At 43.0% G+C, this 12493-nt stretch overlaps 1 protein-coding gene across 2 annotated transcripts in view; it reads left to right on the top strand.

Moving 5' to 3' along the window:
- Nucleotides 1-12493, top strand: part of Map4k3 (mitogen-activated protein kinase kinase kinase kinase 3) — a 149644-nt gene that overhangs the window by 47425 nt on the left and 89726 nt on the right. For both annotated transcript variants that reach the window (XM_055618857.1, XM_055618848.1), the window contains exon 2: nt 11101-11158. In XM_055618857.1, the coding sequence (XP_055474832.1) occupies nt 11101-11158 (58 nt within the window). The remainder of the gene's footprint in view (nt 1-11100; nt 11159-12493) is intronic.

Here is a 12493-nt window from a genome sequence, read left to right as displayed (position 1 = left end):
CAGTAGGAAGCTGGGATTTGGTAACCTGGTCCTTTATCTTCTTCCTAGCCCCAGTGCCGCTTTTGTTTTATCCACATTAGTTGACACTTGTGATCCAACAGTTGGCATTTAAAAGTATTGTTGAGGGGCTGGAGAGATGGCTCAGTGGTGAAGAGCACTTACTGCTCTTCTAGAGGTTCTGAGTTCAATTCCACACGTCTGCATCGCATGGCACACAACCACCTCCAAGTCCAGTTACAGGGAGGGCATCCCACACCTTGGTCTCTGCAGGCAAAATACACTCACATGCACATGTCCACCTCTTGCCACATACATGCACATACATAAGAGTGAGTTTAAGAAGCAGGATCCGTAACCATGCAGAGTTATAGCGGTTGTTTGGATAGAAAGCTTTTATTTTTAGTCTTGTTGATATGGCTGAAGTCCATTTTGAATTCCAGAAATCAAATAAGTCTTTGAACTCACTCGTGCTTGCTGGAACTGTTCTTCTGTTTCACCATCCACCAGTGATTTTCCAGGACTCTATCCAGTCACTATCTGCTAACTGCATTTTTTTAGAGTTACTGTGATCATCTCTATTTTTCCTCTCTCCTATTTTGAAGATTATACGGTCCCAGAAACTTTGATCTTTAGTTATCTAGTTTCTAGGAGCAAAGAGCCATTGAGATTAACTCTAGAAAAGTGAGGCTGTGAAAAAGACTTGTCAGGGAGCTGGGGAGTCCTCAGGGATCCAGGCCATTTGGAAATGTGCTCTTGCCTCAGGTCTCTGTCCTGAGCATATATCCTCTGCTCTCTGTTCTCTGTTCTTGGCTGTCTCTTCCTTACATTGCCTGTTTCCTCAGAACCCTCCCCTCGTCCTGCCAGCTGTGCTACTGGCACCATCCGATGGCATCATTCTCGTGGAGTCACGTAGGCTGCTCGGGGTGCTTCTCAGTGCTTCCAGTGTCACACTTTAATAAAAAACAGCCTTTATTAGCCCTGCATGGCTATTAAAATCTAAACTGAAATAGATCAAACTCTCTCTCTGCTGGTACTGTAAAACACTGATGAGATACCAAATTAAACCTAAACAGATACCTACATGTAGTGTCCATGAATTAGAAGATAGCCTGGCAGAGACAGTTCTACCAAATTAATCAGGAGATTAAGTGAACTTTCCATTAAAAAAAGAAAAGGAGTGTATGTGTGTCTGAATATGAAAAAAAAAGCTTATTTAAAAATCACACAGAAAGCAAAACACTTAATATAGCCAAAAAATTCTGAAAAAGTTAGGGGAATGAAAGCAAGGATCCATACAGAGTGTAAAAAGCAAAGATCCACAAAACAAAGGATCCATCTAGAGTGTAGAAACTAAACCACACAGAGGCCAGCTGTTCACAAAGGCAGTGACGTGCAGGATTGTCTTTTTAATGAGTGGAGTCACGACAGTTAGGTGTTGGCATGAAAAGAAAGCACAATCCATTAAAGAAAATGAGATAAATTAGACAAATCCAGAAGGTTTGCTGCGTGCCTTAGCTTGCTAGGGCTGCCATAACAAAGTACACAGTCCCCAGGTAGCTGGAGTGCGCTGTCAAAGTGCTGGCAGGGTTGGTTTCCCCAAGCTTGCAGGTGGCCGGCTACCTTCTCTCGGTGCCTTCACCATCCATTTCTCTGTGTGCCTGTGATCTTAGTGTGAATTAGAGCTGACCTGTACAGTCTCATTTAACCTTAATTATGTCTTTAAACTACTTGTCTCCAAATATGGTCATTTTCTAAGATGTGATATTTGTGTGGGTGCCAAGAAACTTCAATCACAGGAAGAATGTTGGTTCACTTCTTGGCCAACTCAGCTGCTTCAGCATATACATGGTAGTGGGTAGGCGTGCACAAGTTAGCCCAAACATTCCCCTCAGATAAATGACAAGCTGTATCTAAACTGTGTAGAGAAAACTCAGATGTCAATAAGAAAATAACCTAGTTAAAACATGGGCAAAACAGATGATCTGGTCTGTGCAGTTGAGTTGGCCAAGAAGAGGACCATTATTTTTTTTTTTTCCCTTGGGGTTCAGACTTTATTGGTTCAACCAGAAATAGCAAAAGCAATGTAACTATTATTCCATGGGCGTTATCCACAGACATGAATACCACCTTTCAAAAAAAAAAAAAAAAACCCATTATTCTTGTGGTCGAAGATGCTTGGCACCCACACAAATATCACATGCTTATCACAATGGTGGATGTGAACTTTTCTGTTGTGGCTCAGACAGACCAGACCTGGATCGTGGCCCTGAATGCCTATACCTTCCTGTAGAATGTAGGGCACTGTGATTTCAAGTCCAACTGCTTTGAGCCCATAGCCTCGGCAGAAGCTGTGTTTGTGTCTAAAGTGAAGCAGATGCAGCAGAACATTAAGCCCAGGAGCAGTTGATGCTACAGCCTTAGGAGAGAGACTGTGCTGTGGTTGTAGGTGTGTGCAGGCCACCTCCCAAGGTGAAGAACTGAAACTCAGAGCTGCCTCGATTAGAAGTAATGTGTGCTGCTCACTGTTGCACATGCGGATGTTTGGGTAGTTGGTTGGTTGTTGCTGTTAAAAGACTCATCTGTCAAAAATAAAAAAATAAAATAAAACATGGGCAAAGGACTAGAAGATAGACACTTCACCAAAGGATGGCAGATAAGAACAAAAATAGGTGTTAGGTGTTGTAGGCAATTAGGGAAATGCAAATTGAAGGCTTCGTGAGATATCACTGCATCTTTTAGCCATCCATTGTAATGGCTAATGCAAAGAAGGACATCTAGAATCCTCATGGTACTACTGGGAACAAGTAGTGGTTCCATCTAAAAAGAGTTTTTCAGTTTCTTAGAGTGTTAAACATGTACTTCCCTTAGATGACTGAGTCCCGTGCCCTAGTGTTTGTATAGCCTGAACATGGGTGTTTATAGGAACTCTGTTCCTATTTGCGAAAAATTGAAAACAGCCCTGATGTCCTTCATACTGTAGTTGCAGCATATTTCAGGCCCTGAGTTCAGTTCTCAGATCTGGAGGGGTGTGTATGTATATAGACACTCAAGTAAACAACAAAAACTCAATTTGTTCCTGTCAGGAAATGCGCTGACTGGTAAGTGGGTAAGCCGAAATAGAATCTAAATCTAACAGAAAGGAATGGACTAATGGCACCTGCAACAGCTCAATTCAAGAAGCAGCTCAAGAGCCTGCACCATGTACTTATGGCATTCCACAGGAGAGGCCTGAGGTGGCACTGGGGATGACTTCTCTAGTAGATTTCATGACAGTGGAACTTTTCTGTGTCCTGATGGTCATGGTGGCATCTGTGTATGTTTTAAAGCTATACTCTACCAACCACAATCCATGTTATTGTCAGCTTAAAAAAATTAAAAAAACAAACCCAGTCTTAAATGTTTATTGCATATCACATACAGTTGATAGCTAACAACTGAGCATAGGTACAGGTAGCATAGAGTTCTTATATCAGACAGTGAAGATGTAAAACTAGTGCTGTTTTACTAGGTAGGTCAGTGGACTGTATGATCTCCATCTCAGCTATTGATTTTTTTTCTGTCATTGTATAAGAAAGCAGCCATTGACAGTGTTTAAGCAAATGAGCATGGCTGTATACTATTAAAACTTTACTTATAAAAACGGGCATATTTGCTTATTCTTAGAAAATCTGATTGTCCTGAATCATTTCTTCATGCTAATTCAAGGGTTTCAAGTAGGATGACCTTAAATCATTAAAACTGCATAGAACATAATTTTCATACTTGTAAAAGTATGAAAGCACACTGTTAATAGTAATGCTAGACAGTAGACATACAGGAAGATTGTCCTGAGCAAACCAGGGATATTTGCCACCCTGTCATTCTCCTGTGAACTGGTTTCCTTTGCGGTGGCCTTATACCTGGAGCAGTAAACTGTGGAAAAACAAACAAGAATATTCCTCAGGACTGAGTATAAACTGTCCATTTCCTTCTGAAGGGTGCATGTGTCATACCCAGTGGTTACCCTCCCCTAGTGCTCAGGATAGTCAGCATTCTGTTTGTTTTCCTCGTCGGCCTTTAAAACTCAAACTCCTCTCTGTGCCTTTTCTCCCATTCCTTTTCTATGTTATATACTTCCTGTCTTTCAAATCTCAGTAAGAATGGTGTCATCTTCAGGAAGCCATCAGACCTAGAAGCTGAGTTCCATCGTGTAAAGCTCAAATGGAGCAGGTGTTTGTGGCCATGTCCTCAGAAGTAGCCTGGTGATGGTAGGTTCAGGTTCCTGGGGCCCACTTGAAATCTCTTGATTCACAGTTAATGCCAATTTTTGTTTGTTTGTTTTGTACTTAAACATATGGTTTTTATATAGCCTGCCAGCTGGGTCACTGTTTGGAGTCTGTGTAGAATAAATTTGTTATGAACGTTGTTTTGGGAAGAATCTTAGAAATAGTATCTTCTGTCTTCTTGCTTCTGCGTAGGGTAGAGTGGGTCAGAAAGATGGCGCAGTGCCCATGGCCTGCCCCAGTTCATCCTGTGGCGTAGTGCATTCTTGGCTGTCATTTCATACCCCTTTTTCATGTTCACATTGCACATCCTCTTCTGCGGAGTAAGTGCATTCTGACAGCAAGGGTCAGTTTTTCCCCAAAAACAGCCGACCTTGACTGCCTTCCTGTAGTACCTGGGACACTCCTCCTCCCTGCTGGTGCTGATGCTGATCCCTCATCAGTTGTGCTGCTTACTGTATTCCTACATGCAGAGGACCTTTCTCATACTTGAACTTAAGTCAGGAGTCTGAAATCAGCCCTGGAAACTGCTTTCCCAAACTCATCTAATCTAAAAGCCTCCCACAGATTTCCAAGCAAATCTGAAATCAAGAATTTTCAAGAGCTCCTGTAAATTGAGATTAATTCTAAATCTGCAGGATTTTTACCAGGCCCTTTGCAGGTTGAGAAAGACTTAGGGCCTGTAAGAATGTGGGAGGCTGCAGAGTGCCTAAGTGAAAGTAAGTTAAGAAGTCAGGGCCAAGATAACCTAGGCCTAGCTCTAAAGCTTGGGACCTAGCTATATGAGGTCTGGGATTAGGCCCAAAGGTGGCAGCCGGGGTAGAAGTATGGCTAGTACTGGGGAACCACAGCCTGTTTGGGTTGGCCAGAGCATAAAGTAAAAATTTGGGAGTGAGTAGAAAGATAGGTGGGGGCCAGATAATATAGAGTTTTATTGAAGTTAAAAATACTGTTTCAAACTTCATATTGATATGAACAAGAAAGAAGTTGGAAACTCCCTGTGGTGCAACCACCGTACAGAAGGTTACTAAAAGTGGATCATTGACCTTGATATAAGGGTGTAAACTAAAGACTGTTGGCGAAGAGATCTGTGGCTCTGGCTTTCTCGACTATCAAGAAAGACAGAGGTGACAACACGTAAGACAACACAGAGGCTTTATTTTGACAAAGTCAAAATTAGTTAGTGCATCAAGGAAATAAAGGCAGGCCCTACGGCGCGGCGTGGCCCCATTGCAGTGTGCTTGCCTGCTGTTCCAGCGAGACAGGGAGGGAAATGACAGTTGCTCATAAAGTGAGAAAATGTGCACAGTGTGCAGCTTCAGGTGTTACACTTGACAGCATCTTAAATGCATAAGCTCCGTAGGCTGGTGCACACCTGTAATCCCCTACCTCTAGAGCAGGTGGACATCCCCATGTGAGCTAAAGTAGCACAGGAACAGATTCTCAAGAATGTCGGGGAGACTCCAGTGTATGTGTTGGTTGTAATAATATAAGACACTATAGCTGTTTTAGAAAAATCTTGGCAGCTTGTCACAGTGTCAAACCCAGACTATTATACAGCCCAACATTCTGTGGTATGTTTAACCTAATATTTGAGCGTGTGCTAAGTAGTATTTATAACAGACACTATAGAGGGAACCATGTGTTTTAGGTACTTTTCTCGTCACTGTGACCAAACACTTGACAAGAAGCAGCTTACAGGAGAGGAAGTTTTATTTCGGCTCATGGTTGGATGGGACGTGATCCCTCGTGGCTGGGAAGGTAGCTCCATGATGTTGGAGGCACGGACCTGTGGCTTATCATGTCATACCTCAGAACAACAGGGAATGTCATCTGGCTTCCTCCTCTCTGCTTGTGTCTCACCTGAGGCCTCAGCTGGTGGGATGGTGTTACCTACAAGCAGGTCTTCTTCCTCATTTACTCTCTGGAAACACTCACAGACATGCCCAGAGTGTGTCCCCTCAGGGGTTCTAGGTCCAGTCGACACTGAAGATTAGCTGCCACTCTATATCCTTCAACTGATGAGTGGGCAAACAAAACGTATTCTTGTGCAGTGGAATATTACTTAGCAGCAATACCCACGTGAATCAGAAAACATACTGAGGAAAAGAAACCTGTTACCAGGGACTACAAATTGTTCCGTTCCATTTCCTGAAATGTCTGGAAGACTCAGATCCACAGGGAAGGGACTGAGAAGAGAGTGGCACTGACAGCTAGTAGATTGAGGGGTTTTGTTGTTTTTGGTTTTTGTGGTGGTGGCGGTGTGAGGAAAATGTTCTAAAGCTCAGTAGTGATGGTGCTCCCCGACTTGTAAATACGGGAAAGGCACAACCAGTGAAGTCTGGGATGAAAGGAGAAGTTCATGGTATGCGGATCCTAACTGAACGCTGTCCGAGACAAGGTGTAGATGCTCAGGACAGTTCACTTCAGTTTCTACCTGGAGGTATGAAAAAATCCGTTATTAATACTTTTTAAAACAAAAGTTCATACTGTTACTATCTTATAATGCTAACCTTGCTTATTTGAAAAATAAATTACTTGAGCTGAATAAAAAAATAGTAAGTCCAGAATAAATACTAGAGGTAATTTTGACTTGACTCTGGAATAAGTGATTTTTTTGTAAAGGTAGGGTTTTGCTCCACAGCCCAGATTGGCACTGCACTCTCCTACTGCCTCAGCATCTCAGTTGCTGGGATCTCACACCTGCAGTCACCACTATGTACTGCATGATCATATGCTCTAACGTTTTTTTCATGTATAACATGGCTTCTGATGAGGAAAGGCTCAGAAATAGAAGTTTCCTTTTTTGTTTTTTGTTTTAGACCCTCACATAGTGAAATATCTCAGTATTGCCAAATAAGCTGCGCACTGAGAAACATTTCAGAAAGCAAGAAGAGCAGTAGCATCAGCTGCCTGGCTTCTGCCCACTCTAGAACCGCCATTGAATTACTCCAGCGAAATCTGAGTTTGGAACTTTATAGCAAGTTTTTGACAAACCTGAAACATATTAACAAGTCAGAGTAGCAGCGGACCTGAGAGGCTTAGGTCTCCTGCTCACTAGCAGTTCACTGTCACAATTTCTCAGTTGAATATGGCTCGTGGAAAGAATTCTGAGTAAGTTAGCCTTTAGCCCAAGGACATGGTGTGGAGCAGCCATCTTGAACAGACGTGTGGCTTTGTTAGGAAAGAGTGTGCCCTCCTGTGGTCACTGGGAGCAGGTCAATCAGCCTCACTTTGTGGCTTCACACTGTTCATGGCTCCATGAAAGAGCCACCCATACTCTGAATTTCTTTTCAATAAACACTGGAGACTTGTTAACAGGCCTGATTTTCTGATGCACAGAGTGTGAGAGCACTACCGTGTTTTATATGCAGCTGTTCCGAAGGTGTGGCTGGAAGGGTGGCCTGTAAAGGAGCAGGATGTCAGAGTGGGTGGTGAGACCCTATTCTGTGAGAACTCCTGTGGTGGGAGTTGGAGAGAGCCATGTGTGACCTCCAGGTACTCCTCGCCCTTGTTTACAGATGCTGCCACAGTGGTGTTCTGGGTTCATCCTGGGTCATCATTTATGTAATATCTCATCCCGGAGAAAGGAACAAAATTTATTCAGAGCTGTGGCAACGTCTGTCTCACTTAAAAGAAAGTAACTTTGGCTTGAACTGTCCAGATCTGGTTTCTGTCACCTCCAAATGAGCATCATGAGTATTTGTTGGTTATGAAGATTATACATTGAAGAATTTTTTAAAGATTTCTTTGTGTATATTTGCCTGCATGTATGTCTGTGCTGTGTGTGCCCACGAGGCCAGAAGAGGGCATTGAATCCTCTGGAAGAGGAATTACAAATGGTGGTAAGCTACCATGTAGGTGCTAGAAACTGAACTCAGCGTCTCTGGAAAAGCATCCATTGCTGAGCCATCTCTTCAACCGCTAAAGAAATGTTTTTAAATGAATTTTCCTGCAAGCTGCTTTAATTTTTAAATTTGTATAGGGAATGTATTGGTTATTTTTCTTTATTATTTGCTTTAATAAAACACTGTGACTAAGGCCACTTAAAGAAGAAAATATTTAATTGGATTTACTTTTCCAGGAGGTCAGAGTACATGATGGTAGAGTGAAGGCATGTGGCAAGAAAGCTGAGCGCTCACATCTCAAACCACAAGCAGGAGGCACCAAGTGCACTAGGGTTGCAGGAGGCTTTGAAGCCTCAAAGCCCACCCCCCACGGCACACCCCTCCTAATCCTTACCAAACAGCTGCCAACTGGGGATCCAGTATTTAAATGGCCGATAGTGGGATGGATAACATTCAAACTACCTCAGAAAGAATCTCTCTCTCTTTCTCTCAGCAGTCTCACTTTTTAAATTTTATTCATCTATCTATCTATCTATCTATCTATCTATCTATCTATCTATCTATCTATTTACTTACTTATTTACTTACTTACTTACTTATTTATTTATTACAGTTTATTCACTTTGTATCCCCACTGCAGCCCCCTCCCTCGTCCCAGTCCCACCCACCCTTCCTCTTCTCTCCTATGCCCCTCCCCTAGTCATTCATAGTGGAGGCTCTCCTTCCCTTCTAGTTGACCCTAGCCTATCAGTTCTCATCAGGACTGGCTGCATTGTCTTCCTCTGGGCAGAGGGCCGGAAACCTTATGGAAGAAGAGGGAAATAGAGTCTCACTTTTTAACCCTGGAAGTCTCCTTGAACTCATGGAGACACACCTGCCTCTCCACCCCATCAAGTAAAGCGCTAGGATTAAAGACATGTCCCGCCACAATGACTCAAAAAAAAAAAAAAAAAAAAAAGATGTGTGTGCAGTGCCTGTGTGCGTGTGTGCAGTGCACGTGTTGAGTATTTGTGTGTTGAGGTTGGAGTTGACATCAGTGTCTTCCTGTATCCCTCTCCAGCATACTTTTGGAAACAGGTCATCCTAATGCAGGGTTTACAGGCATGCACAGCTACACGCTGCTTTTCTGTGGGGCCAAGCAAGCACATCCCTAAGGGAGCCATCTCCCCAGCCTTTTGGAGAGAATGGGACTGTTGTATTGTTAGTGATGGCTGCACTTCTGGTCTATCTGCTTGGATCCTTCGCTGGTTTTCCTATATGTGCGTTGGAGGTGAGGAGTATATGTGTTGGTTTGGGTGAGGTGTGTATGCTGCATGTGCATGCTTTTATGTATGTGGACAGGGTGTGTGAGGAGCATGTGGACTATGCACCTGTGTTCAGAGACCCAGATTTGGTGGCTGGAGTCCTCTTCTGTTGCTCTCCACCTCCTACCTTGAGGCAGGTCCCTCACGGAACCCAGAGTGTGCCATGCCTGCTAGTCTGTCTGGCCAGCTTGCTCCAGGGACACCCTGCCTGGGCCTCAAGAGTGCTGCCTTTTCATTCCTGCTGGGAAGCTGAACTCTGTTCTCCCCTCACATTTGCAAAGCAAGTTCTTTACCCGTGAGAACCAGCCCCTTCCTGGTATTTTTAGTGCCTTGGTACTCTTAGAAGAGTTCCTTTGTTAACAGAATCTCCTGTCAGGTGATTGACAGGTCTTTCCAATCTGTCAATAAGAGAGTATTGGCAGCTATTTGCTGGCCACACGATAAGATCTTCCTATAATCATGGAATTCCATGTACTTTTCCTTCTAGACTGTTGTGAAAATTTAAAAATGTAGACAGCTAAAATATCATCTTGAAAAATTCTGATGCAGTTATATAGTATCTTAAATTAGTAAAGATTTACTACCATTTTAAAACCCAAATTTAAAGATATTTTCTATTAGTTTGATAAACAGTTATAAATATCCAAAATCTACTATCTGATTGATTTGTTTTGTTTTTAGGTAGGTGGCTGTAGCTCGGGTGGTATACAATTTTTAGCAATCCTCCTGGCTTCTCCTGAGTGCTTGGGTTGGTAGGCATATTCATCCCACCCAGTTTAGGAATTGGTCACTCGCTGTCCCTCCCTCCTACCCTTTCTCCCTTTTTCCCTTTCTTCTTCCCTTCTCCCTCCCTCCCTTTCTCCTTCCCTCCCTTCTTTTTTAGACACAAGATTGCATAGCCCAGGCTGTCCTTCCAGTTGCTCTGTAGTAACTGAGGGTGGCCTTGAACCTCCGATTCTTCCGCTGCCACCAGTGCAGTGTATTGCTGCAGCTCTAGGTCTGTACCACCATGCCTCCTTTGACCACGTTAGGGATGGAGCCCAGGGCCTCAGCGTGCCGTGCAGCTACTCTACCAGCCCAGTCACATCCCCAGGCTCATGAATTGTTTTTTTTTTTTTTTAATTAATTTTCTTTTTCATAAGTGGCTTGTTTTGAATGCACTGATTTCACTAACAGCATGTGGATTTGAAGGGACAAACGGAGGCTGCTTTCGTAATTAGAGTTTAATTGAAGATTTTGATGCTAATCCTCTCCTTTCCCAGCCTTTTCATGAAGAGTTCTGTAGTGTAATGCTTAAAGGTGTTAGGAATAGACTTCCTGGCTTTGAGTCCCAGTATTCCTGCTTAGCCAGCTGTATGACCAGTGCACTTCTGTTTGCTTCTGTTTGCTTCCTCATTTGCAGCATGGAAATGATAACTGGTTTTTGTCTTGTGAGTGCTGTGAGAACTGAGCGAGTATCAGGCTGCGTAGAACAGTGCCCAGTTACTGCATGATTAAGTCTATACTGGGGTCAGTGCTGGGTTTCATTACAAAGAACACAATGCTGCCTGCATGGAAATTAGATTGTAAATTTGAAAGTAAGTTGGTTTTAAAATACTTCTGTATGATTGAAAATAAACAATAACCTAAAATGTTCTTTTATACAGCTTTTTTTTTTCATGATCTTTTTTTTTCTTCTTCTTTTAGGCACGGAATGTTAACACTGGAGAATTAGCAGCAATTAAAGTGATAAAATTGGAACCAGGTAAATTATTTAAAGTTTGATGTTTCTTATTGCTACTAAGTCATTGGATATCATAGAGTAATTTTATTTTTTTATAGTTTGGTTTGTTCAAATGGTCTTTGTAAACTCAGGTTGGTTTTGAACCATTGATACTCCTACCTCGGCATCCCAAATCCTGAAATTATAGGCATAGCTGGCTAAAGCTTAACTTAACAATATTTGATTACCATTCTCTTATTTTCTCAGTGTTTTGTGTGGGAGATGGCTGTCTCCTCTTCCTTCCACCTCTCTGAGCCCAGCATACAGTTTGCTCAGGTTTTCCCAGAAAAATGATTGGTAACTCCAGGAAGGAGAGGAGGTCCTGAGGGGATTTGATTTGTTCAGAACTCCCTAGACTAATTACAACAAGTTCATATTGGCTTATTTCTTTCTGGGTGACATTGCTTTGTTATGAGAGACAAGCGTCCAGTGGGAAACACTGCCATGACGTTTGGGAAGCTGTGTCTAGCTCTTTGTGTCCTGTCCTTTTGCTGAGTTTCTCAACAGCTTAGCACCCATGTGTCATTACTATCCAGATAGTTCCTTCATACTTCAGCAGCTCCTTCAAAAACCTCCTAGGAACGCTCTGTGTGGTATATCTGCTTTGCCTGTTTCTCCTTTGTGTTCCCCGAGTCCTCAGACCTACATTTTTCTGTGCTAACTACACGTACACGCCCTCTCTCAGAACCTTCCTGTTCTCTGTCTCCTGCAGTAAGCAGACAGTTGTGCTGATGTTTGTACTCAGCCAACAGCACCTTAGGTTTTAGCTTCAGTGTGAACAGAAATCTAGTCAGAGACTTTTTTTTAGGGATGGCCTGCTTTTCCTGTGAATAACCAATAATAGTGTAGATGCTGAAGGCTGAAACCTAAAGCAACATTCTGAGCTGCAAGACCAGGCCCCTTCTATTAGACTTGACCTACCCTGGTGTAGCTCATTGGAGAACTCCTTAGAAGTACCAGTAAGATGAAATCTGAAAGATGTGTTGATTGACTGTGATTAAACCACAGGAAAACACCACCAGCACAGAACACTTTTCCAGTTATATGCAGATACAGACTGTCTCATGTACTTACCTTCTAACATCACCGGTGGGATTCCTTCAGCTTCTCTGCTGTTCAGCGTCGTTTTCATTGTTGTGGGAGTTAAACGGGCATGTCTAAAGTGCTTGAGTAGAGCCTGAGAGTCTTCTCTGTGCCCATGCCATAGGAAATGGCGGCTTTGCCCACTGTGCGACAAGTGCCTGAGCTGTGACCAGCCTTGTTTTGTTATTACTGGTTAGCCCCTAAAGCTCGCATCCACACCACACCACACCACAC

The sequence above is a fragment of the Psammomys obesus genome, unplaced genomic scaffold (genome assembly GCF_907164565.1).
Source record: "Psammomys obesus unplaced genomic scaffold, mPsaObe1.curated_primary_1811, whole genome shotgun sequence".
Classification (NCBI taxonomy): Eukaryota; Metazoa; Chordata; class Mammalia; order Rodentia; family Muridae; genus Psammomys; species Psammomys obesus.
The sequence above is the reverse complement of the archived record's forward strand: the minus strand, read 5'-3'. Positions and strand labels throughout refer to the sequence as shown.